This window comes from Clytia hemisphaerica, unplaced genomic scaffold (assembly GCF_902728285.1).
Source record: "Clytia hemisphaerica strain Z4C2 unplaced genomic scaffold, Clytia hemisphaerica genome assembly, whole genome shotgun sequence".
NCBI classification, from domain to species: Eukaryota; Metazoa; Cnidaria; class Hydrozoa; order Leptothecata; family Clytiidae; genus Clytia; species Clytia hemisphaerica.
In genome coordinates this window covers 664820-691452 of record NW_027104371.1, presented here as the reverse complement: position 1 = coordinate 691452, position 26633 = coordinate 664820, and the positions used below count along the sequence as shown (strand labels likewise).

Genomic DNA, 26633 nt, shown 5'->3' with positions numbered 1-26633 from the left:
GCGTGTCGTTGATTAATTACTTAATTACCCCCTCTAACCCCGATGAATCTTTTTTGACACCTTTTCGTCTATATTCATTTGCTATAAAGGATCAGAGAAGTTTCATTGACATTATGACGTGTCTGTTAAAGTAATCTTCTTACAAAACACCTTAAATGACGTCATAACAAAAACTCATTTGCAGCATGACTGGAACATTTTCAGACCCAAGTTTATATCTTAAAATTACTTGTTTTTCAATTATCTTTCGAATGAGACAAAGATCGTTGATTTTCGAGCACTTTCGATTTAGGCTAAATAATATCTTAAAATGATGTCATCACAAAAACTCACCTGCAGCATGACTGGAGCATTTTCACACCCAAGTTTATATCTCAAAATTACTTGTTTTTCAATTATCTTTCGAATAAGCCAAAGATCGTTGATTTTCGAGCACTTTCGATTTAGGCTAAATTATAGATTTTAGGCCCAAAATGCGATGCCCAAAATGAGCAACTTGGGGTATTTAAAAAAAAAATCAGTCGATGACCTGAGATTCTACAAAGGTTAAACTGCCGAAAACAGGAAAAAACAGAGATTGAGGTGCTTTTCCGGGCGGAGCCTGGCTATGTGACTGACTAATATATTATATCATAATGTGATGTCTTTTAAAATCCCACATTATCTATGAACTTTAAAAAAATTGCAAAAAAAGTACAATGAAAAGTGACCTTATGTTTCCTTTTTAAGGTTTGATAAAGTTACAGTGATTTAAATTAAAAATCACTTTTCAAAAAGTGTGCTAAAAATTAAGATTTTAATGGGATAATATTAAAAAATTTGGTAGGTCAAAGGAAATTGCCATACGTCGAAAGATTTTTTTGAACCACCAAAATATACTTATAAAATACCTGAGCTATGTAGTGCTGATAGCCAAGATTTGCGTCAGCAAGGGTCAAAAACAAGGCAGCATGTGGCACGCTGGCATGTGCAATATATTCAAAGATTGCTGGTGCGAGGTACGGAAATCCAATACCGTTTTGACAGATATTATGTGCAACAATTTTTCCAAGGGTCACAAATATTTCTGTCATACAAATGTTGAAGTTTGACTTGGGCATAAGAGCTGAACCATCTCCCTCAAATAGATCAAAAGCTCTATCAGTACAATTTTTTTCAAAAAAAGTGAGTAGAATTCCCGAAGGAGCCAGCCCTCCTGCATCCACTCCTGGCTCACCACGGAAAACAATCCTTAACGGAAAATTTATGTCAAAATTTGGGTCTTTGTATGAAGATATACATTCCTCTACGATAAATTCTTTGCTTTGGATTGCACTCAATTTGACACGATAAAAGTTTTTGAGGACTCAATGTTAATAAATGGTTAAGCAATTCATTGACATCACTGCGTTGAGTGGACATAAATTGTATACAATTTTCAGACAGCCATGGAAATATTTCCTGAATTGTCTTAACAGTAGAGATAACTTGATCTTCAGATGAGGATGATGAGGGTCCATACAGTGAGGATGTCGAGGGTTCGGACAGTGAGGAGATAGAGGGTCCAGACGGCGAGGAGGTGGAGGGTCCAGATGGCGAGGAGTTGGAGGGTCCAAATGGCGAGGAGGTGGAGGGTCCAGATGGCGAGGAGGTGGAGGGTCCAGATGGCGAGGAGGTGGAGGGTCCAGATGGCGAGGAGGTGGAGGGTCCAGAAGCTGAGTAGGTGGAGGGTCCAGACAGTGAGGAGGTGGAGGGTCCAGACAGTGACGATGTGGAGGTTGACGGTCCAAAAGATGTTGATGCACGAGGAAAGAGAGCTTGTGGCAGCTCTACTGAATCATCATCCGTATACTCATCTCCTGACTCCGGTGGTGAAAGTTGAAATTTCAATTGAATATACAGCTTCCCACTACCCATTAGTTTTTTCACCTGCGGATACGCGAAGCTATAATCGGCAGAAGTTGTTGGTACTATCACTCTCTTATTAATACCTTTCACAAACTTAAAATCATCCTTTGAAACAAAGGGCAGCTTGCTTCCAATGGCACTTTTGATGGCAATTCTGATTTCAGACTCATTCATAGCGGTCGTCAAATTTATGTGCACTTCACTTAGCAAAAAGCAATCAGATGTTAATGGATATTCATCTTCTTTTCTATATTTCAATACAGCAAGTACAACTGGGATGATTTTAATTTCAGATTTTTTCCTTTTAGAGGATCCAAAAGTTATCCTGTCTCGATGAGGATTTGTTTGCCTAGCAGGAGATGGAGTTGTGTTCAATGTATTGTTGCATACTGAAGTTGCTGCAGCTTGAATCATGCTTCTAGTTCTGTTTATGAGGTTTGGAATCCTCCCAGTTGGTGTGGAGGATTGTGTTGAGGTTTGTGTCTCCAATTCTTCGCGAACGATATTTCTAATCTGATCCAATTCTTCATCATTCATTTTTTTAGTTTGATTCTAGATCCTGATTGGCTGAGAAAGACGGTAAATCAACGTTGTAGGAGTGTGGACAGAGAGTGGAAAGCTAAAAGCAGTCAAAAAGAAAATCGAACGTATCGAACTTTGATCAAAATTATAGCCCCTGGGAATCCAAGCTCTGATAAGTTCTGAAATTCAGAGCTTGGTGCAGGTAAAATCAGCATGGTACAGTTTGATTGTCACAGTCTGTGAGTGAACCCCTGTTGACAAACTCTCCTAAACTTGGATACCCAGGCAGACATGCATAAATTAACTAACATGAAACCTCTTTGACAAACTTTACAAACATGAAAACTATCAAAACCAAGGCTAAAACATCTAGACAGGCAGCTGATGACATCAAAAAAAGTGAATCAGTGAAAATTCGAGGGACAAATATTGAGTACTTATTTAGAAATCTTTATAGTTTAGAGAGTCAGAAAAATTTACTCGGCGTGTTTAAAAATCTTTACCGGACGTGTCCGAGAATAATTTATTAATTGATGACGTCACAAGCAAAAGTGAAAAATTGATGTTGCAAAATTTCAAAGTTTTACATACCATTCGAAGCGTTATTTGATATAGATTTCAAATCACATCAATCTTAATAAGTAAAAATTTGAATATGAAAAGTTATTGAGGTCCCTAGCTCTTCTATGACGTCATTTTTGAAAAAATGCCTCATATTATAAGGAATTACGATCTCAATTTTCTCGAGTTAGGCTGAGAAATCGAATATACCCGTTTAATGTCTTTTATATAGTTTTTGACGAGCTTTCGAATGGTGTAAATTAATTTTCGATTTGATGACGTTGAAATTTGACATTTTTAGGGGGTGAGAGGGTCATGATTGACCAAAATCACATGTCAAATTTAAGTCATAACTTTTGAAATCTAAATTTTTACCTATTGAGACTGATGTGATTTAGAATCTAGATCGAAAAAAGCGTCGAATGGTAAAGATATCATTATTATATGCTGAAATCAAATTTTCACTTTTGGTGGTGACGTCATCATTCGACAAATTACTACCGGACATGTCCGTTAAATAAATTTTTGGACGCCGAGTAAAATTTTTAGGATCAGTAGATATATGGGAACAAGAAAAATCAACTCGACGTTTGTCCCAAAGTCGTCCAGATTTTAGATGTCGTCAGCTGCCTGTCTAATCAGCCATGTGACATATGAGTCTTTCAGCAACAAGCAGCCATCTTTTTTTGGGTTAAGAATTATGAAGAAGTTTGTTTTGATTATTCTGCTGAGTCAGTTTTTCCCATAAATTATGCACACGCGTAGTGACTTCGTCAAAAATGTGCGCGAAAAAAAGTTGGACTTATTGGCTTCTCATTGGGCTACCTCTGACCAATCAGATTAGACTTGCATTGCGGTCAAAAAATTGACTGCAAACGAGTTACCTGTTCCAAGCGTCAAACCATAAACAAAAACATCAAAATCTAGACAGTGAACAGAGTTTGACGCTTGGATTCCCAGGCTATCAAAATTATTGAACAACAATCGAACCTATCGAACTAAAATCAAGTCGTGATCGAACATAAATCAAACAGTAATCAAACTTTGCCGAAATTTCTTGACACCTATCGTTCCATTAAAGTTCGATTAGTTCGATAATCATACAGTTTGATTGACATGCTTGACCCAAATGGAAGTCAATCGAAACCAATCTTTGACCAAAGTTTCCCCCTGTATATATACCTGACACACACTCAGGCATTATACCCCAGAAAAAAGCAGAGTTGATTGGAATTCCTAACGAAAAGAGGAGTTCAGTTTGTGCACCAAGGAGATCTTGACTAACAGAATACTTATGGCACAAATTTCCTGCACATGAGAATGAATAAAAGAAAGATACGTTATGTACAAACCAGGCAAGAGGAGCAGGTTGAGTATAAGAAAGGACTGCATCACCACCACCACTACTGTCAGTCGCACGTGTTGATTGTTGATGTGATTCTACTGACCAGACTGACCAAATTTTCGTGTATTTCAAAGACCCATGATGTGTAATTTTAAAGACCAGAAAAAGCAAAAATTTAGAATTTGTGATCAATGGCAAATAATTCAAATGAAATAATGAAAACGGAATTGAAATTTACCGAATGAAATTTAACTGTGGCGAACAAAAAATTTGAATTTACCGAACAAAAAATTTGAATTTACCGCACAAAAATTTTGAATTTACCGAACGAAATTTGAATTTACCGAACGAAAGTTGAATTTAACGAACGAAATTTGCATTTATCCATCGAAAATAAAGCTAGCGAATTTTGCTACCAAAAACCCACCATAATCATGTGCATGTATTTATTACTACCGCTATATCACCCGTCTATGTAAGTCGTAGCGGATCATCATCTATGTACTCTTTAAAGAATAGTTAGGATGTTCATCCGACTACGCTATAGCTCTGAATATTTAATGATAAGCGTAGCGGATGCTCATCAGTTGAGTTTGGACATGCGCAGTAGGGAAATTCAAAATCTAAGATGGTAGACCTGGCTACGGCTGTTGGCGCGAAGCGAAAGGAAGCTGACCAAAGCAAATGGTTTATATATAGTTACTTTATTGATTGGTTTTTCATGGCCTATATTCTGTGTTGTACTATTAGTTGGCTGCTATCCCTGATATTTTGTTTGATGTTTTCTGTTACAACTTGCTTGGCATCTTTTGACTTTGATTGCATACCCTGAAAAGGATGTCTTTTCTCTGGTACCGTGAGAGTGGGTAACTTGCATCAGTGGAGGCTAACATGCATAGCCCTAAAATGAATGACCTGGCTGGTCATTAAAATAAACTATATTCAGCTCCGCTCGCAGCTCTAGTCTACCATTTTTGTTTTGATTTAACTTTGTATTTTAATGACCAGACGGGTCATTCATTTGAGGGCTATGCATGTTAGCCTCCACTGATGCAAGTTACCCACTCTCACGGTAGTATCAGAATATAAAAATTCAGTAAAAACTTAGATTGACTTTAATAACATGCTACATTTTATTACATGCTACATGGAATGTAGACCAGAAAGGTCTTATGTCTCAAGGTAATGAAACTTGCCCTGCAGTGATATAATATATACCACCCTTGCCCTTGACTTTTTCATACCAGATGTCTGCGCTGCTCGATAGGATCGATCATCAGAACAGGTCGATATGTGATCGATGGATTACTTAACGATCCGGATAGGAGTTCGATAGAGGATCGATACTCAAGATTTTTTTAAGCTTATGATTAGTTATCGATTATTTATCGATCTATCGTCGATCTTTTATCGATCTTATCGACCCTATCGTCGATCTTTTATCGATCTTATCGACCCTATCGACTCATACTCGATTTACGATCGATAACAAATCGATTAACGATCGCTGACGAATCGCTTAATGATCGATGACGAATCGATATAGTCGATTGAAATACTAGCTCGATAATGGATCAACGAAGGATCGATACTCTTTTTAATGGCTGAATCTTCCATCGATGTCCTATCAGGATCGTTAAGTAATCCATCGATCACATATCGATCCGTCATCGAGCCGTTCCGATGATCAATCCTATCGAGCGCGGACGTCTGGTTCATATTATTATGATGGGAATAAATAGATACAAGCTAGTATATATATACAGTTGGCTATATTATTTTTTTTTAACTTTTTAACATCATTGGTTGCCCATAGACCTTTTACAGAAGTCAATCGAATATTACAATTTTTTTCTCGGTTCATTGGTATATAGGTTTCTCGATTGACTTCGATTGAGTTCGATTGATTCGGTCGAGGCGAGTTTAATTGATTTGATCGAGTTCGATTGATTCGATCAAGTTCAATAGACCTTTTTTCAAAGAGGCCACCCTGTTGAATAATTATGTAGTCCAGCAGAAAAACAATGATAAAACCAGTAATTATGCATGGCTCTATCATTGTTTTTATGGCTGGAGTACATAATTATTCAACAGGACGTCCTCTTTGAAAAAAGGTCTATTGATTTCAATTGAGTTTGAATTTTCGATGTTTCAATTGTTTCCTTTTTCTGCTTCTGTGCTGTGCTGTCCTTTTCTACCCTTATCAGCTCCTTTTTACACCACCCCTTATTGGTGTTAATTCTTCATCATTTGCGTTATATGGGTCAGTGTTAGGGGTCTGTAGGGGCTTCTTAAAATGAAAAACATTGAGCTGTGGCATAATAAGGGCTGGCGTAATAAGGGCTGGTGTAAAAGGGGCCGGCCGATGAGGTAAATAATCTTTTAGTCCTTCTACGCTAAGGCAATGTAAACCTAGCTAGATTACTGTGTGTACGTAAACATCATACATAGAAACATTTTGTTCTCAAGGGTTGACTATGCGTATTATAAGTAACAGTAGTAAATAACCCGAGCCAGATTGTACCGTTAGAGTGGGTAACTTGCATCAGTGGTGGCTAACATGCATAGCCCTCAAATGATAACTCGTCTGGTCATTAAAATACAAAGTTAAATCAAAACAAAAATGGTAGAGTAGAGCTGCGAGCAGAGCTGAATAGAGCTTATTTTAATGACAAGCCAGGTCATTCATTTTAGGGCTATGCCTGTTAGCCTCCACTGATGCAAGTTACCCACTCTCACGGTACATACTGTAATTGAATAGGGCAAAACCTGGGTGATATTCGATTGCAATTTGATTGCGTTCAACAATCTAACCACGGCTACGCGATCATGTTCGATTGTTTTCAATTGATTCGGCGTTAGATTTGTCTACCCATGCCAACCCATACCATAACGATTTGTCAGGTGTCATAGAAATATGATTATCAAAAATATTTCTGAAAATGTTGCTATCTCCTATTGAAAGATCAAAAATTGAAACATCGAAGGTATTGGATATTGTTTTACCTAATATTATTGTTGTAATGTTGGTCAAAAAGGCATTTTAAAGGGTGGTGTATGTAATTGACCCCAAAGTCAGTTAGTACTAACTGTACTAACCATACAAAGGATGGCGGTGTTACTGATTTTTTGAGAAAAGACGGTTAGTAGGCATACTGTTTTGTACTAACTGCTTGACCCCCCCTGAGGAATTAGGTAGTCAAGTGCTTAATAAGGGGCCCATTGAAAGTGTCTATACACTGACTATAATAGCAAAAATGAGCCTCCAAAAATAGAATAGTTAATAGTATATTAATTTTATCAAAAAAGTTTTTTGCAATCCATTGTTTCTCCACATTACTTTTCTTCTATCTTCATTTGGATTAGGTTTTTCTTTTACATACGTCACTATTTAAATTCCCTTTAACTTTTTGCTAAATTACCCTCTGTTTTGGAATGATTAAAAATTTAAAAATACCAAAAAAATCGTAAATATACATAATTAACAAAAATATTCTAAACTTTTTTCGTTTTCATCAGTTTGAGTTATTTATATATCAATACTTTTCTTTTTCTAAAATGACAGATATTACATATCTTCACTATGTTTCACCAATGTTTATGATTTTTTCCAGTTTTTCCAGGGTAGATTCTAAACTATTCAGGGTTATAGAATTTATTACAAATTAAAAAGAAATTTGTTTTTTTCACGTTTTATTCCTTGAGATAAATTTAAAAGTTTAGACATGGTGAATCAAATTTCCACTGCCGCGTTGTATTGGCATCTAAAATGCATATTCTGTATAGTGGTTTTGGAGTGCTTTTGATCAACTAATAACTCCGGCATACATTATAATATAACTATAATATTTAAAAAAAATAAAAATAGAAATGAATGCCCTGCGTTTTCCATACTGGTATACCAGCAGATACCAGCGGTCTTTTAAAACATATTCATGTGCTGTTAATTTCTGGTCTCTATGGGGGAAGTATGGATGGGCCATGCCACCTTATTTTCCACAATTGGAAAATGAACTTTTGTCACCTGCACAGGATTCAAGGTCGATTACTAAACACTATAATGATTGAGAGTTTGTATTTCGAGGGCTATAATGATATTACATTTGTCTTTTTTAGATCACATTGAACTGCATTGAAATGACTTTTCTGAAAGGAAAGAGGCTTGGAAACAGGATCAAAATTACTCGGAATTTTAATGGAAAGAAAATCACAAAAATAAAACCTCCCCCTAAAAGAAAAATGAAGGAAGTTATAAATAATGAAATGAGACTTGAAGAAGCTGGATTTAGCCAAGATTTAGAAGATATTGCAGATCCCATCATTTTACCAAACCTTATTACAATGGCCCCCAATAAACGATATGAAACATTCAAAGCTAAGGAGCATTGTCGCTGGGATGAGCGAAACACTGACTTTGTTGAAATGTTTTTACAAAAATACAACGACTTTTTCCCATCAAAATGTTGTTTATGTGAAGCATCTTTGATTGAGAGTTGTGGTTGGTGTCAGAGTTGTGGACCATCAACCATTTATTGTCAGGACTGTGCCTCAAGAATACACGAAAATATTCATTTTCATTATCTGACTGAAGTTACGGTATGAAACTTATTATTTTCACAATGTTATGAACTGGACGTATATTTTTCTCCTCATATCATTCAATATTTATGTTTGGGTCCAGGGAATTTTGCTAGTCAGGTCACTACTTGCAAAAGTTTAATTTCACAAATCTGCAGGATTTAGACATTTCACCAAAATGTACTTTCCCAAAATTTTCCTAAATAAAAGTAAAACCCTTAGAAAAATGAAGATTTTAGCACTTTTCAGGAAGATTTCATAAAATGGGAAAATACAAAGGTTGATTTTTTTAATTAGACACACAAGAGTAATGAGCAATAATAACTAAGAAAACTTAAAAGTGTTTTTTCCAAATCAGCCAAAATAATTGTTTTACTGTCATTTAATTTTTGTAAAAATCGCAAAAATTTTCTTTTTGAACACGAAATTTTGCATAGCATTTATCAAATCATTTATTTTGTGTTTTTCTAATTGATTTTTAGGCAAGTGGTAGTTTTCAGGAATTCAAAGTTCTTAGTAATCTGAAGACTCAACATCACCGATATTGTACAAATGAGCCTTACTCCAGATTATTAACAGTGATATCGGAAAATGGTAAATGACTTATTTATATAATTGTGCAATAGTTTGAAAACCACTTAAGGTAGAAGATAAGCAGTAAATGATATAAAAGGAATGGAATAAGAAAATTGCTTTCAATTAGTCAATCAAGAGGCCATGGAAAAAATCAGAAAAATATTAATAAATTGGGTCGAGGGTCGTTTATGCATAATCCCTTTGTAAATTTAAATTTGAAAAGAACCTTTTGGTAGCTTGACATTTAGTTTTGATTCTCTTCAAAGTCTTTTTAGAATGAAAATCATATTTCATTCAATTATAGGAGCATATCACCAATGTAAAATACATTTTTGTCACTGCAAAGATAAAGATGAACTGGATACATTATTGTCTCTCGACCTATGGCCAGTGACTCCCATCAAGCCAAACACTGTTATCTCAATTAATTTATTGCACCTATTTGTAGCCCTCCAAATGGAGGGTAAAATTTCATTCAACTCATTTTGTGAAGGCCTGGCATGGAAAACAGGTGTAATCAATTCAAATTTGGTAAAAATTACTTCATAGTACTATGATTACTTTTTTCTAAAATATTCTTGCTGTAAAAAAATAAAGTTCTAATTACACTTTGGTGATGAAAACTTTTAAAATATTATACACAAAGTATATATTCAAGTGAATTAATGTTTTGACCATTTTGTGAGACCCTGACACAAGAAGAACACCTTATTTTCTGTTATTTTTTCAGAAAAAGTACCTTAATCGAATGACACAAACGGACTGCATAGATCAATTTCGGAATTTTCGTCGGCAGCTAGTTAATCTCAAAAGTATGTGCAAAGGATATTCTGGATTGGAAGAGTGCGCTTCTTGTCCTAAGGTAGGAGAGTTTAAATATTCAGCAATATTCAGCAATTTTTAAAATCCTTAATAATCCTCTCTGAACATGTAGAGCTTTCTCGGTTTTCATTCTTATTAAATCCGAATATTTCGAACTTAACAGAGGTTTGTAGCTAGTTGTTTTAATAACTTGTCCGATCCATCCATATGAACCTATACATTTTTAATTTTTAAGGAAAATGGAAGTGTCTTCTACAGTCTTGATGCTAATTTTGGTCTAGTTTTAAAAACATCCTCTTCAAAGTCGAAACGTTTAGCTTCAAGATCAGAGGATTTATTTATCCCGGATGAAGAAATAAGCAACTATATGGACAGTTATGATGATTCCATAAAAACTAAGGTAAAACAAATTTCAGTCTTTCGCTTTACAATTTCAGTAATATTTTTTTCTTCATAGTTTCGGTATTATCTTGGAACTTGCAATTGAGTTCATATGACTGACAAACTTGGACAAGGAAGTTAAGGACTAATCATCAATTTATTCCTGGACCTGGAAATAAATCGCTTTGATAATTTTTTTACAGGAGTGTAGTAACTTTCAGGCTGGCAGTAATCTGAGGTCAAAGCGGAAAACGAACAAACTGAGTGTTACTGGAATATTTGGAGCATCTTGTCGACATGAATTCCCAAAGGTGTTTTTGAACATGAGACATGGGGAAAGGTAAACGCTTCTCTTTTTTCTTTTTTGATCTTATTGGACAACACTATCATCCTAGCTCCAATTGTATATATTGTGCTCAAAAAGTTATCCCATCTAATTGTATTTGATATTTTTCAGATTGGGTTATGCTGTGTTCATATTAGATCGTTTTTTGAGAGAAACTGTTGATAGAAATTTGGATGTTCATGTTGTTTATGACATAGCTTGTGTGCTGAAATCACTTCTCAAGGTATCATATTTTTGGGACGATTTTAAATAATTTTGAAAAACTGATTTCAACCCTTTCTCTTGAAGAAAATTAATAATTTTCCTGGTAATTTGAATCCGTACAATTCTCCTGGCGAATTTTGTTTTTCTTAAAATAACTCGAATCATATGTAAAACAGACTTTAATAATAGGTCTGATTACTAATTAACTTTTTTCTATCATTTTAGAAGAATAAACTTTCTGAAAAGTTTAAAGATTTCAAATTCGCAATCCCTGTTTTTCACTCATATGGTCATAAAGGAGATTGTCAGGTATTTGGTATTCTCAGAAACTTATCTGGAAAATAAATCCAATGTTTTGACCGTGTTGAAATGTATTCAGTGAAATAGAAACATGCCAAAAGTGGGAAGCCGAAGTCATGCTGAACAGTCTAGTCTAACTACGGACGACATCGTTATCCTACCATTATACTACCCTAACCCTAACCCTAACCCTAAAAAAGCGAAACCCTTTGCACAATTTAATTTATTATTTCATTCATCGATTATAGGTTAAGAACTCAATTCGAAGACTCGACAGCTTTGGCCTAATGGATGGCGAGCACATGGAACGTCTCTGGTCTTACCTCAGATCTTTCTCAAAGATTACAAAAGAAATGACCCCAGCACATCGCACTGATCTTCTCAGTGATGCATTGATGCATTTTGGTTCAAAGAAAATGGGTAGTATTGGTAAGAAAATTCTTTAGCTGAAAATGTTGGAATTTATTTAGTCTAAACATTCGTTCAAAATGATGGTACAAAATTTATTACAGTTTCTTAAGTCGTATGAATTCCATAATATAACATAACTGTTAAACTTTTCTAGGAAGTCATCTCGTGTTTCTCTATCATAAAGCTAACGAGACTCTAACTTCTTGCGAATCTGAAATACAAGCTATATGTTCCGGTCTACCTGGTAAGTCAGATTCATCGATTGAAATCCATTCAAAGTGTGAACCCCGCCCTTTTTTTCAGACGGGTTCCAACTTTATTAAAATTTTATTGTGGAGATAGAGATTGTTCGAATTAAATGGAAAGTTTGAGTGTTTTTTTTGGGGGGAGGGGTGAAAGCAAATAATAATAATAGTAATAATAATAATAGGAAATTACAATTATATTGGTTAAAGAATTTGGTATAAGTTAACGAATGATAGTGCAAATATCGATCTTTTTGTTTGCAACACCATTGTATACCATTTGAAATTTTTCTGGTATTAAACATTTTGTGAATAACCACTGTAAATGGTAAAATGGTAAAACATAATGTTCATGCAACTGTTTGCCGATGGCCATATTATTTAATTTTTGTTTGAACAATGCTTCTAGATCAGGTGAATGTATGAGATTTATTGACTTTCAGTGGTGGTAAACGAAGAAACGATCAAGTCATGGAAAGTGGAAGAAGACACAATGGCACACAAACCTCAATCTCAAGAAATAGGTTAGGAGATTTATAGATATTTGATGTTTGCTGTACAAAATAATCATGCTTGAAATTATTGTAAAATATTGTACGTTAATTTCAACTCATCACTGAACATCAGCAAACAACTACCTTATAAGGAAAATATAACATCAAACACACACAAAATTACAGAGCCTCAAGATCCTTTGCATCGTTTAATATGTATGTACGTATAATTCACATTATCGGCGATCCAAAAAATATCAGCAATCTGATTGGTTAAAAAGAGTACAATATATCTTATATTTTACATGTAAAAATATAAATTGACGAAAAGATGTTGTTGCATTGTAGCGGTAGAAGCAATCTAACGTCACTTTGCTACAAAAGTATGTCCTCCAACACAAAAAGTGCATTTTTTTGGGTCACCGATAAACCAGTTATCAGACATTTGCTCGTACAATATGGAAATATTTTACTCGTTCCGGATTTTCCGTATATTTTCCTCGCCTAAAGGCTCGGAAAATATTGTACGGAAAAATCTCGGAACTCGTAAAATATTTCTCATATTGTACTCGCAACTGTCCGATAACTATTACATATAGAATTATCAATCATATTTAATAAAAAAGCTGGTTGAATATGAAGTAGAAGTCTTTAACTTGAAATCATTTTGTTCTTTTATTTTCGTACGTATATATGATTGTTTACCTTCAGATTTGTTTGACTGGCAACATTCCTACTATTGTAAACTGAGAGAATATAACAAAGAAGTGTCGCTAGTTATGTTGAGCACTATGACCTCTGATATTGAAGTCCACAAACAAAAAGTCAAAAGGTTATTACGATCTTCTTATACTCTTTAATCAATCGATATTTCCTTACTCTAACAGTAAAGATAAGATACAGTTTGTGATTTTGATTACTTAAATTAACCTTAAGTTAAGTAGTTTTCAGCAACTCAAAACTAACTTCCGAAATTTCACTTAAGCAAGGGTATTTCAGATTCCAGTCACTTCCTTTTATGACTTTTTTTTCAGACTTGATCGCGCACTTGTATCTTTGGAAAAGAAGTATGAGATAAGATCAAGATGGACAGTATCCTCCCCAGAATATAAAGCACAACACGTCAAGTATATAAAAATAAAATCGTCCGAAATGACTACTACCCTATATCACCGATGCTCCGAACGACTGATGTTGCTAGCTCTGAAGAAACGATACGCAGGTAATAATCAGACAAAATTTGCAACTACTTTAAGGGAAGAAACTTTCGCGAATTGAGCTTTCCAAAATACTAAACCCATAAAATTCAAACTCCTACTATTCAATTACTTAACTCGAACATATTCTTCCCTCAGAATTAACCTTGAAAATCTTGCAAAAATAACTCCTTTGATTCGTTTTGAAAATTATGATTTGTTAGTCTTCCAAATTTAAAGATGAAGCTGTGAAATAGGAAAAAGAATCTGCAGAAGTAAACTTCTAGGAAAGTCTATTTTCATCAAATTAGGTCACACAAATAAAAACTTACTTAGTTCGAAAAACACTGTGATTCAAATGGAATCCTTGGCCTTGAATACATTCGAATACATGGGTTCAACTGTATCTCGCGATTTATCTAGTTCTTTCTGCTAAAAATTGGGCTTCTTTACATCTAACAAGATAAATTTTATCCTAAAATTGCTTTCTAAGTTTGTCTGAGGATTCTGAAGAAAGAGATTTTTTAGTGACAATAAACTTTTGAATAAAAATTTAACCAAGACTCGGGAAAGTTTCTTCCATTCCAACAATATAATGAGTTTTTGGTTTTCTGTCGCCTTTGTCACCTCTCATTCTCTCACTTTCCTTTTACACGAAACTGGTAGTGGCAGCTAAATTTCTCAGTACAGCCCTCGTCAACCACGCATTATTGTTTTAATAATGAAACCTTTTTTTCTCAGATGGATCAGCGATAGCAACACGTCTATCAAAACAGATCAACAAAGCATGTACTGAAATTAAAAACATCTTGGCATCCTACAACTCCATTAACTCTGAAGTGTCTAATGCCTTCGAAACAATTCAATATACTGTGGTTTTGGATGTCAAGTCAAGCTTTTATGACCAAATTAACTTTGTTTCTCAAGTAAGTTTATTCTCGCAGAGCATTATAGAAAAATGACTATTTACTTGTAAACAAAAGTCACTAATTTCTGTGCCAAAAATGTGTGGGCACCTTTAATCTTTATCAATTTCTTAACACCCACTCAATTTATTTGAAACTATTTACCTCGCTGGAAACGTTTAGCGTAGAACATCATAAATGTTTTTTCTGAAAATTACAAAATAATTTTCAGATATATTGCTTCTAGCTTTTATTCAGTTTATCTATGCTCATTAAATTAACGCAAAATCAAATGTTCCAAACTTTATGTCATTTACAGGCAAGGAGTTCTGTCGTTGCAGGAAGTGTAATCAAAACACTCATCCAGTTCTACATCAGAAAGCAAAGAGCTCTTGAAGAAGTGTTGCTCGTGAAAAAGGATATGGAAAACACTTTGCTTTATTGGGAAAAACAAACTGAGCTGCTTTTCACCGCAGCCAATCTGAAATCTTCGTTTGGTACAAAATACTTATTACACGAACGATTGTATGCGCTAGGAGAGTTCATTGAGGAGCTCAAAAAACTTTTTTCACCGATTATTGATGGTAGTACAGATAATGAACTCCTGGACGAGGAATCTTTGATTGAAGACGATCAGTGTACGGACGAATCTTCAGACGATGAGAATGTCAGTGATACAGAAGAAATGACTGATAACGTCCATCAAGATTTCTATATATAAATGTAATTTTAACAGTGTCCGTAAATCTGAAACTGAAAACGGATGTAGTTATTATATTTATTTTTAACCTTTTTGCAGCGCCCGTTAATGTTTTATTGAGAAGTCGTTTTACATTTGTAAAGAAAATCCCAACCATAATATTGATAAGTTAAAAGATTATTAAAAAATGAACAGGAGAACATGAAGAATTTCTCGACTGGTTTGAAATTCAGGAGTTGATAATTTTTGAAGAATTTTTAAAATCTAAGTATAGTAATTTCTCAAATCGAAAGTTAAAGCCCTTAAACTCTAACCCTGCTTTAAAGGCGACCTATATGAAAAGTATCAACTCGTGATTTATCCTTTTTAGAAAAGTCTACAGTTTTTCCCATTTCATTGCTCAATTCCATGCAAGTTTTCAGAAAACCTTTTATTTATTTGATTAAAAAAAAATTATCTGTAAACAGGCAATTTTTTCAACATTTTAGATAGAAAATTTGTGATTTTTACCATTCTATGTTTGTACTGATGGTGGCGTAGCCGAAAAGCTTATACTGATTTGAAATAAATTTTGATTTTTAATAAAACTATCATTTCCACTGTATCTAAATAACTTTTTGATACAGGATAAATATTTTTTAAGAAAGGGTGTTTTATCTTTACGGACTTAAAATGACGCGAATCATGCCAAGGCGTTTTATTTATTTCTGTTGTTGTATAATTTTCCCTAAATCTGAAACTAAAAACCACATTGAGTGAATTTAAACTTTCCACTCTTGCCTTAATGAAATCTTTTCTTGACGCAATCACTATGATACGCATCGAAATTGATCGAATTAAGACAAGAGAGAAGGTTATTTTCAGCGAAAAAAACAGCCTCGTGAGTTTAAACTTTCCACTCTTGCCTTAATGAAATCTTTTCTTGACGCAATCACTATGATACGCATCGAAATAGATCGAATTAAGACAAGAGAGAAGGTTATTTTCAGCGAAAAAAACAGCCTCGTGAGTTTAAACTTTCCACTCTTGCCTTAATGAAATCTTTTCTTGACGCAATCACTATGATACGCATCGAAATAGATCGAATTAAGACAAGAGAGAAGGTTATTTTCAGTGAAAAAAACAGCCTCGTGAGTTTAAACTTTCCACTCTTGCCTTAATGAAATCTTTTCTTGACGCAATCACTATGATACGCGTCGAAATAGATCGAATTAAGACAAGAGAGAAGGTTATTTTCAGCGAAAAAAACAGCCTCGTGAGTTTAAACTTTCCACTCTTGCCTTAATGAAATCTTTTCTTGACGCAATCACTATGATACGCATCGAAATAGATCGAATTAAGACAAGTAGAGGGAAGAATATTTTCAGCGAAAAAACAGCCCGAAACAGCCTCGTTAGTTTAAACTTCCCCTCTTGCCTCGTTGAAATCTTTGTTAACTCGCAGGTGATTAATAAATGAGAGGATGGAAACATTTTCAAATTTTAATGGAGGGGGGAGGGACTTGCCGAGTGGTTGGTAAATGCGTGGTAAATGTACCTCTGAAAGCCCTAGAATAGTATAATCTAAAAATCAGACACTTTTCTATTGACAGTAAATATTTTTACAAATTCCTATAAACTGGAAGTCCCAATAAACCTTTCGTGTATTTTCGATTTTTTCACTTTGAAAGAAGAACTTTTTAGTTTAGGTCATAAGGTCTTTCGGTTCCATTATTATAACTTTTTGATTATATCTCTCAAAACTCTTATGCTAAAAATGTCTTACGAGTCAGAAGGCTTTAATTCTGTAGTGTAATTGTTCCCTGAACCAGGGCAGTTACGACTTTTTTTCATTCCTTTTTTTACTTATTTGTTACTTGGTTATTAAACCGGATTATATCAAAAAACATAGAAAAATGAAAAGTACGTTAGGAAAAATTATTAGGTAATTAAATGTACATAGAATGTTAATTTCTAATTGTTCTATCGTTTTTACGGCAATGAATTTTAAAGGTATCGGGTCTCTGATACAGACAAAATTTTTTTAGATTTACTAAAGAAGTTTCTAGTCATAACAAAGTAATCAAAACAAAATCGTATACAGCATTTTTCCGGACTATTAGGTTAATAAACCCCCGGGGGGGGGGGTACTAGGGCAAAATGGGTTACGGGGATGCTCCGCTGGTCAGGGTACCTTTTTCAACCTCCACGAGTCCCAGGTAGGGTCGCAAAAACACCAAAATAGAAAAATCAGTCCCTCGTAGGGTGCCTTTTTTTGGAAAATTTGGGGAAAAAGTAGAACATTTTGGAATTTCAGTCCCATTCAGGGTCACTTTTTTCGCAAATTTCGAGTCCCACGTAGGGTCCATTTTTCGAAACTCAGCGGAGCACCCCCGTCGGTCGACAAGGGTAGTACCCCCCCCGGGAATAAACCCTAGCTTCGTGCAATTGAAGGAAAGAGATAAATTGGAACTAAATCCACCTTGGGATCCGGGGACTAGGTTATTGCCAGTTAGTGCATATAGGGTATATTGCCTCCTATTTTTTGACTCATTACGCTCACATTTCACGCATATATATTTCTCAATACGATATATTATCTCATGGTATTTGTCTCTTGGCTGATGTGAACAGTGTAATGTTAGGGTGTGAGCACCACAGTTTTGAAATTAAACCTGTGGAGAAAGGCTATAAAGATTTTATCGCGCATGTCTCAATCACATTACCACTATTCAAAAGAACCGAAGATCTAAAGCACATATCCTCATGTTAAGTTTAAGTAAAGCATATAATTTCTAGTTTTTCTGAGACGAGTTTCCTTTTTCTCTTGACAAGTTCTCAGTTCTCTAAAGTTACTTTAAACGATTCCTAATTTTCATAGAAAAATGTTAATGTGTTGATTTGAGATGGCTCACTTTCATTGAATCTTTTCTACGTTTTTCTTATACGTGATTTGATTGACGCAGCCTTCACCCAAAATCCTGGATGATTGCCATGGTTATTTTAATTTTCACTTTGTGCTTACTGAATATATAGAATCGGGATATTCACGGTAGTGCAAAGTTTCTTTTCTTTTCTGACCTTGAAGACACTATTTCTTCAAGATTTTCAAATTTTGTCAAAGTTTTAGGAATTAATGAGATGTTTCGAGGGACTCGACGGCGCAGAGGCACGATAATTGCTTTTTTTGCTTTTCTTTTTGAAACACTTTGAGACAGACTAATTGACTTTCCAAGTTAAGTAACCTTTATTACCCTGAGTATCAATGGTTAAGTTTTCAAAGAATATATTAACCTCTGAAGAGCAATAATATAAATTTTATTGCGCATGTGTCAATCTAATCACAGTAGAAAGAATCAAAGATGAAGAGCAAATATTACCATATTAATGTCTAGCAGACTGTATCAGTATGCAGTTTACTATTTACGAATTCCCCAGAAACCTCCAAGTGTAATTGAAGTGAGTTTCTTTCTTTCGAAAGAAAGAAATTTAATTAATTCTTTTACATGATCCCCAAATGTATAACAGTAATTACTAAACTGTTAATTATGGAAATGTCACTTTATTAATTTAATCGAAATGATAGACTTTATATTATGATTCTCTACCACTGACTCTTTTTAAAAAGCATTAATGATATTTTTTAGTTGTCTTTTCAATGACGGGAATAAAAATATCAACTTTGAACTTCATCCAAGATCTTGGATGGTCGTCATGGTTACTTTTGTCTTCGTTGATTGCGCGCTGAATAGAATCTTATCTGATATTCCGATGGCGTATTGGCGGCCGCCCACGCTAAAGCTCTAAAGGAGCGGGCCAATATACCATCGGAGAGAAATAGTAGTCATCCATTGATGTGCCGACATAAGTTTAGCCCTCATTTTCGGGGCCGTGCTGAACGCTCAAAAATAGTTTTTTTGAGATCTGGCGCCTCAAAAAGACCGTCAAATCACTGTCGTTAGTTACCACGTCATGAGTATGTCGGCAAAAATTACAAACAACATGGCTGATGTAATTTTCAAAAAATGTGTGCTGTTATGGTTGTTTTTGGTTTCTTTTGATGGATTTTTTGTAGTTTAACTGTACTTATCACTCCCTGAATATTAGTTTTAGTATCCAGTGTAATTTCTGTATGTGCACCAACCCAAAAAATGTGTTTCTACCACAGAAAAGTTGATAATCATAACTTCTGTTTTTATTTGTTTTGATGGCTGATTTTTTCTGCACTTTCTCAAATTTTATACCATTCAAAGACCAAAGAAACTAAAGCAGGTATGTTCCTATAGGCTTAGGCTTTTATCAGTAACTTTCATGTTGTTATCTATCTTAGACCGTCCTCCAAATATAACTGTTCCACCGGCCGACAACCGACAAACCGACTTCAGTGTTCCAGAACTGAGGTTTTTTGGATAAAATCTTTATTAAACTTCACAAAAGTGTTCATTGAGGGTTAGTATTCATTTTCTATAGCTTTAGTTTTTCTTTTAATGTTATTATAGATGCTGATTATGACTTTTCTCTTCTTTCAGGCTTTTTTGTGTACAATGTTATTTCTATTTTGTTTTTGCTTCTGTGATCAGTTTAAAGAAGGAAAAATACTTATTTGAGTATTTCTACATGCCCTCCTTGTGAAAAGAATGATAATATTTTGCATGATTCCTTCTCCAAAAAGTTTTGTATTTAAATTTATTTCGTGAAACCTTTTGAAGTTTTTTCTGACCCAAATTTTGTCGGCCATGACACCTTCCCTGTCCAAATTGCACTCGGGCCCATTTTTCTAAAAAATTACGCGGTCAGGCGAAATTCCGTAATGTATTTCTTCCAGATGTTGAAAATTTTCCCGACCTTCAGAGCTTTAGCGTGTCGGAAGAAAATTTCTACATCGGGTGTCAGATAAAATAGAATCTCGATTCGTCGGCACAGCGTCGATATATGATTTCGACCTGTGCTTTTCACGGTAACCTTTATCGCTTTCACATACCCAGCACTAGCACTACTCTGTACTAGAGTTTATCGTTCGTAGTACTCTACTATACGGCAATGAGTTTGGAAATTTCCATAGGTGCATCGCGTCTGGTAGGACAAGTCCAGCCTTATTTTCCCCTAAGTATACGTCTGGCTAGTGTTTTTTATTCCACGTACAGAACGCTGATTAATTATCAAATTAACTTTTTTCTGTTACCAAGAGGGCGCTATAAAAACGATTCAAACAAAAATTAATAATTCTATAAGAAAATTACACTCAATTTTGACGGAAACGTTTAAACAAATTCTAAGATCATGTCGATAGGCTCAGTTATCGGAAATTGCTAATAAAATGCTGGTTTTAATAAGCCTTTTTAATCACTTAAGTGAGAAAGTATGCATTTTAAAAATGTCTTAAAAGAACATTCCTCAAGTAAGGAATAGGAATAGAATAGCCGAGGCTGGGCCAAAGTTTACTAGTTCTTGTAGAAAAAAAGCGTGCTTACTTTTCTAAAGGGGGGGGGGCAAATAAGGCATCAATAGTATGATTTAAAATAAAAATTTTGTTTTGGGGGTTTTTTGCACTGATTCATTTTGGGTACATATATCGTTTATTTCTCAGGCGAGACCAAATTAATTTGTTGTTTTACGGGCCAAAGCTTCTCAAAAGGATGGGTGACTGACAAAAACTGTCGGCAAAAAAAGAAAGAAAAAAGGTCAGATTTCGTTCATGAAAGTACGTCAAAAAGTACCAAAAATTGGTAAATCTTGACGAAAATGCTATTAACAAAAATGGGAGTGACAAAAATAATGATTGACAAAACAAAATGAACAAATGGAGCATGAAAAATGAAAATTTTTAAGAAGCTACCAAAATCAAAGAAAACAGCAATCGGCAACTATCATAATAAATGGTCCAAAATTGATTTTATTTTTATTTTCCAAATTTTAGGGTCGGCTGGGCCCGTTAAACAACTAATCAAATATTCGCCTCCTTTTTATGGGAAAGAATTTGGTGCTATTTAAAAAATTCATTTACATTGGTAAACCTCTGAGACATATCATTATTTTGATATTGTATTTTGTTCTTCATCTTTTTAAACAAGAAGAAAATATATATAGGAAAATACAAAAGCTACATTTCTTTAAAATATATACATACAATGTTAGGACATATGATAGTAATAATAGAGCTACACGAAAAATGATGACGCTAACTGACTTTACGCCCTCAAACAAACTCAGATCCCTGATTATACTCGTCATATAAAAATATACAAGAATGAAATATCATATTAAAATCGACACTTATATATTACGATTTCAGAAAAAAACTTTATAAAATCTTTCAAGATCCAGTCATTTTCCAATGGTATTCACAGATAAATGAAAAAGACTAGGCGCTAACAAGACTACGCACAAACGAACGACCTGTGATATCGAATGCGTGATATATATTTTTCGAAAAATGTTTTAAGGATGCCAACTATTTTGTTTTTTTTACGACCACGTCACTAACCGTCATGACGTCTGGATTTTAGTACTGACCCACCATTGGATTACTGTAAAGCAACCACTATATAAAAACGACTACATAAAAATCTGTAAATGCGATCTTTATATGATGTTGGCACGCTCTTTGTAGGGTTTCAAGTCTACAGACGGTATACCCTCACCTTTCGTCCACGTGGGTTCTTTGTAGCCGATCCATTTGACTAAATAAAAAGCACCAGTTTCGTCGTGGTCTCTTATCTCCTCAACGTACCCTTCACCCTTCTCGTCTTTCTCAATCAGCTGTCTTAGCGTAATTCTATGATTGGTTGAATTTGGTACGTAATCGTCAGGCAACAACCTTTTACATACGTCTTCCATCCTTTCATCAAAAAGATTTTCTCCATTCTCACTTTGCTGACTGATAGATTTGTTTACGTGTAGTGTCTCATTTACAGCGTTGCTTTCGGTCAAGTCTTCAGTTTGACAGCTCGGCTTGGGAACTGGAAAAAGTTAAGAACACAATAAAAAAGATCCTTAAAAAATGGTTGCTGATTTTAAGAATAAGGGTACATGCAAAGGTCGGCAAGAAGCAAAATGAGGTTCTAATGGTCATCTCGAATCTCTTGGAATTTTGATTACAAAAATTTAAAATTTTAACGTACACACGAAAGATATGTTATCAATATTGTCCTTTATTGTCGTCAATTCCGACTTCGATAACAAAGTTGGGTTTCTAAATTGGAAGCCTTCAGGTAGCCCATGCACTTCCACAATCCCATCAGCGATAGCTTTGTAAGGCACCGTCGTTCTTCCTATTTTCAATACGCCTAAACCAGTTTAAAAAGAAAAAGAAGTACGAGTCATACAAATGAATTTGAAAAGTTTATACTTACTCATGAAAAAAAAATAAGAAAATTTTAATTCTAAGCATTCCATGATGGGTTATAAGGGCTTTCAAAGTAAAAATACTATATCTTGTTCCGTCGTTTTATTTTCAAAATTAACGAACAAAATAAAAACGACATACGAATTTTATTTTTTTTTATTTTCCGATTTATTTAATGTTGGTCTGACATAGTTATAATAAAATACTAATTAATACCAACTGTATAGAATACGCAATACTATAATAAAGAATATATAAGATAAAAAAAAATTTTATATACATATTTTACAAAGACAAACATTTTTAAGGTTTATTTCTTTCAGCGAGGATTTGAAAGAATCGATTGATGGTTTGAGCTTAATTTTTTCTGGGATTTGATTCCAGATCAGGCTTCCTCGGAATAAAAAGGATTGAGTTCCAAAACGTTGAGACTTAGCCTTAGGTATTGTCATCAAAACTTTGTTTCGGAAGTTAAATTTTATTTCCTTCGTTATATAGATTTGTTGCATGAACTTTGGATTTAATTTATTTTCGGATTTGTAAACCTCACAAAGTAGAAAGCAAAGCTGAATTTCATGAACCGTTTTACATTTGGCGTTTTGCAATAAAACCTCATAGTCATTTATGAAATCACAAAGTAATGTTCTCAATGCCCGTTTATGGACTTTGGTGATTTCTTCATATGTAGTTTTATTACAAAACATCCAAATTATTGGTGCATAGTTAAATGTTGACATGATGTAAGCGTTAAATATCAACTTTCGTTGATCAAAATTTAGATAATTGCGAATTCTGTTCAGACTCCAGACTCTCGATCTAGCTTTAGAGCAAAGATCATTGATATGTAATTCGAAAGTGAGATTGTTATCAATGGTAATACCGAGAAGCTCAACAGAATTCGTAGATTTTATAGTTACATTTCTGACAGTGATTTCTATAGGAATATTCTGATTTCCTAAAACTAGCATTTGAAATTTACCAGGATTTGCAGCAAGGTAGTTGTTTAAAAACCAGTCTAAGATTATTTCCAGGTCAAACTCTAGATTCGAGATGACTTCTGCAAGAGTTTCAGCACACGAGTGTAAGGTATTATCATCGGCAAAATTGCAAATGCTAGCTTTCACAATAAAAAGAAATAAATCATTTATGAAAATATTAAATAAAAGAGGCCCCAGAATCGAGCCTTGTGGAACACCTAGAGTGATCTCTTGCCATTCGCTGTATTCAGAGCCGATTTTTGTTCTCTGATAGCGATTACTTAGATAACTTTTCAATAGTTCAAGACTCTTTGTATCAAATGCGTAGGCTTTGAGCTTTGCAACCAGAAGTTTGTGATCAATGCAATCGAAAGCCTTCGACAGGTCCATCAAAACTGCCCCCACCTTTCCGGACCCATCAAGACTTTGATGCCATTGACCAATCATTTGTATTAATGCATGCTGAGTGCTGTGTTTAGCTCTAAACCCGCAGAGTCTTGAATCGAAAATGTCATCGAAGTAGGAAGAGAGTTGGTTATGAATTATTCTCTCATAAATTTTAGAAAAAGCTGGTAAGATACTAATTGGTCGATAATTTTTCTTCAGAAACTTATCTTCCTTTTTATAAACAGGAGTAACCCTTGCCTTCTTAAGACTTTGGGGGAATTTGCATGAATTGAAAGCAAGATTTATGAGTTTTGATAATGGTTCTGACAGTATATCAGAAACCATTTTTATTAATTTCACCGAGAAAGGACCGCTGACAGATTTATCTTGATTTAGCTTGAGTATGACACGATGTGTGTCTTCAGGCTTTACATCACTGAAGGAAAAAGATTTGTTTTTAGACATGGATTCAGTGATGCGTATAATACTTGGATGGTTCGACAGCGAATCAATCTCGAGGTCTGTAGGAAGATTGGAATCTGAAGTTTTACTGTTTAACATGTCTGCAACTTGTTTCCTTTCTTTTGGGAACGGTTCTTGCATTATCTGAACAGCTTTAGATGTTACTTCTGCAATAAAAGAATGAGCATATTCACATTGCAGCGTTATAGAGATACATACCAAATTTTGTTGTTCAAAGAGATTGTTTTATAGTAACAAGATTTTTAATAGTTCTTATAAATAAGTGCCCACACTCACCGTCCATAAATTGAGCAAATCTCCATTCCAATCGGTCATTAGCCTCAAGGAAGTCGGCAGATCTGTTACTTCCGAATGAATTAACTCCCTCTTTCATAGCCCTTTCATCATTGAGGTCATAATCCATAACGAGTATCTCCACTCCATAACTTTCAAGCTCTTGGCACTGAGTTGCAAAAAAAGATGGTTTTATATAAAATTTAACCGTAGATAAAATCAGAAAATTGTTATATTTGTAAATATGGACTCGTACTACATAATGAGAGGAGATAAATTCCTACAACTCGGCTGAAATAATACCATCGTACTAAATTAGAAGAATGATAAATATACTATGGAAAACAATGATCGGATTTAAAAAGCTTATATGAGCTACCCCACTCCATGGTTTTGACCATGAATCTGATGATTAGTGTTTATTACTGTTTATTACTTATTTCTTCCTCCACGGAGCATTGAACGAATTTTATAAGAAAAATATTTTGAAATTTATTTTTACATACCATTATATTCATTTTTTTCCTGATCTCGTTGATTCTTGCTTTTTGCTCTTCTACTGGCAAGTCATCAAATCCCGCAACAACGATTGATGCAGCTTCTTCTTCGTATGACTTTTTCTCAATATCTGAGAGTTGTCCCCATTTCTCATTTGCTTTTTTCATGGCAATCTTTGGATCATATACAGTACCTTAGACCAAAAAAGAAAAGAAATTCATATTCAAAGCGACTTTTTCCTAGAGTTTTATAGAATGGATAAATAGGGGAACATATCATGCAACATCCACTCATAGGCACTCAGCGATACGTGAACTCTTGTGCATCAAATAAATTAATATCCGAAGTAAACCTTTTAAGTTTTCGAAGTACTTTCTTTTGAACAAATCGCATCCCCTCGGTTTTTTGGTGTAGATCTTCTCTGTCTTCGAGACTTTGGGGGGTTTATTTTGATTATTTATCCAATCCTTTTGAGAAATTGAATTTTTATGAGAATATTACACTTGATTTTCTTCACTAGCTTGTACAAATGAAGTTATAAATATTATATAGAAACCGATAACTAAACATTGGAAGTAATAAGTGTATATAAAAACTTGATGACCAAGTGAAACACCTAATCGGTTGCTAATCCAGTCCCATTACTCTTGAAAGTAAGACGTACTGTAATATTACGAATGAGATTTATTTATACCTTTACTTGTTTTTCAGAGAGACCAGTCTCTTCAACTGCTTTTAAAACCATTTGCTTTGCTTCGTAATGATCCTTACCATAAGAAGTCATTCCCTGATCATAATATTTCTGAAGAATGCTCTTTTGCTCCAGTGTTTTGGACATTGTTGACCTTATCCGTTTCGACATTTTATTTTATTTTACTAATACCTACTAAAATTGAACAATGAACATTGAAATTATTAAAATCTATTAGAAGCTATTATAAGTTTAAATTTTTTCATACTCAAAAGTAGTTTCGTTCGCTCTAAATATACGTACAATCAATGCTTCTATGATGCGATAATAATAAAAATTATGATAATAAAGATTTCACGCATCGAGGTTATTTCAAAGATGAATTCGACATGTAAGGCTCTAAAGGCTAAGGTGAGAGACCAAGACTTTATAGAAGATCCACAAGATCGGATACTTTTAAGAACCATTGCGTTAGAAACTAGCGACCAGGATCGAGTTCGATTTTAGCGAGGTCGAATGACGCCACTT

General features: G+C 34.4%; 3 protein-coding genes across 3 annotated transcripts; 2 read left to right on the top strand and 1 right to left on the bottom strand.

Moving 5' to 3' along the window:
* The first annotated feature begins 8428 nt into the window (after positions 1 to 8428).
* Positions 8429 to 11567, top strand: LOC136818561 (uncharacterized). Its single transcript, XM_067074888.1, has 8 exons — positions 8429 to 8911; positions 9376 to 9487; positions 9774 to 10000; positions 10200 to 10331; positions 10527 to 10691; positions 10876 to 11012; positions 11130 to 11241; positions 11448 to 11567. Exons 1-8 carry the CDS (start codon positions 8453 to 8455, stop codon positions 11565 to 11567), a joined length of 1464 nt encoding a protein of 487 aa, XP_066930989.1. The 5' UTR covers positions 8429 to 8452.
* LOC136818545 (uncharacterized) lies at positions 11435 to 15699 on the top strand. Its single transcript, XM_067074874.1, has 8 exons — positions 11435 to 11531; positions 11771 to 11951; positions 12088 to 12177; positions 12622 to 12702; positions 13384 to 13504; positions 13707 to 13894; positions 14610 to 14794; positions 15093 to 15699. Exons 2-8 carry the CDS (start codon positions 11810 to 11812, stop codon positions 15492 to 15494), a joined length of 1209 nt encoding a protein of 402 aa, XP_066930975.1. The 5' UTR covers positions 11435 to 11531; positions 11771 to 11809; the 3' UTR covers positions 15495 to 15699.
* Positions 15700 to 23001: 7302 nt separating this feature from the next.
* Positions 23002 to 26304, bottom strand: LOC136818560 (uncharacterized). Its single transcript, XM_067074887.1, has 6 exons — positions 26109 to 26304; positions 25767 to 25881; positions 25423 to 25607; positions 24920 to 25085; positions 24521 to 24789; positions 23002 to 23034 (listed from the first exon to the last, which is right to left on the bottom strand). The coding sequence occupies exons 1-6, from the start codon at positions 26274 to 26276 to the stop codon at positions 23002 to 23004; spliced, it is 936 nt and encodes a 311-aa protein (XP_066930988.1). The 5' UTR covers positions 26277 to 26304.
* Positions 26305 to 26633: the final 329 nt, after the last annotated feature.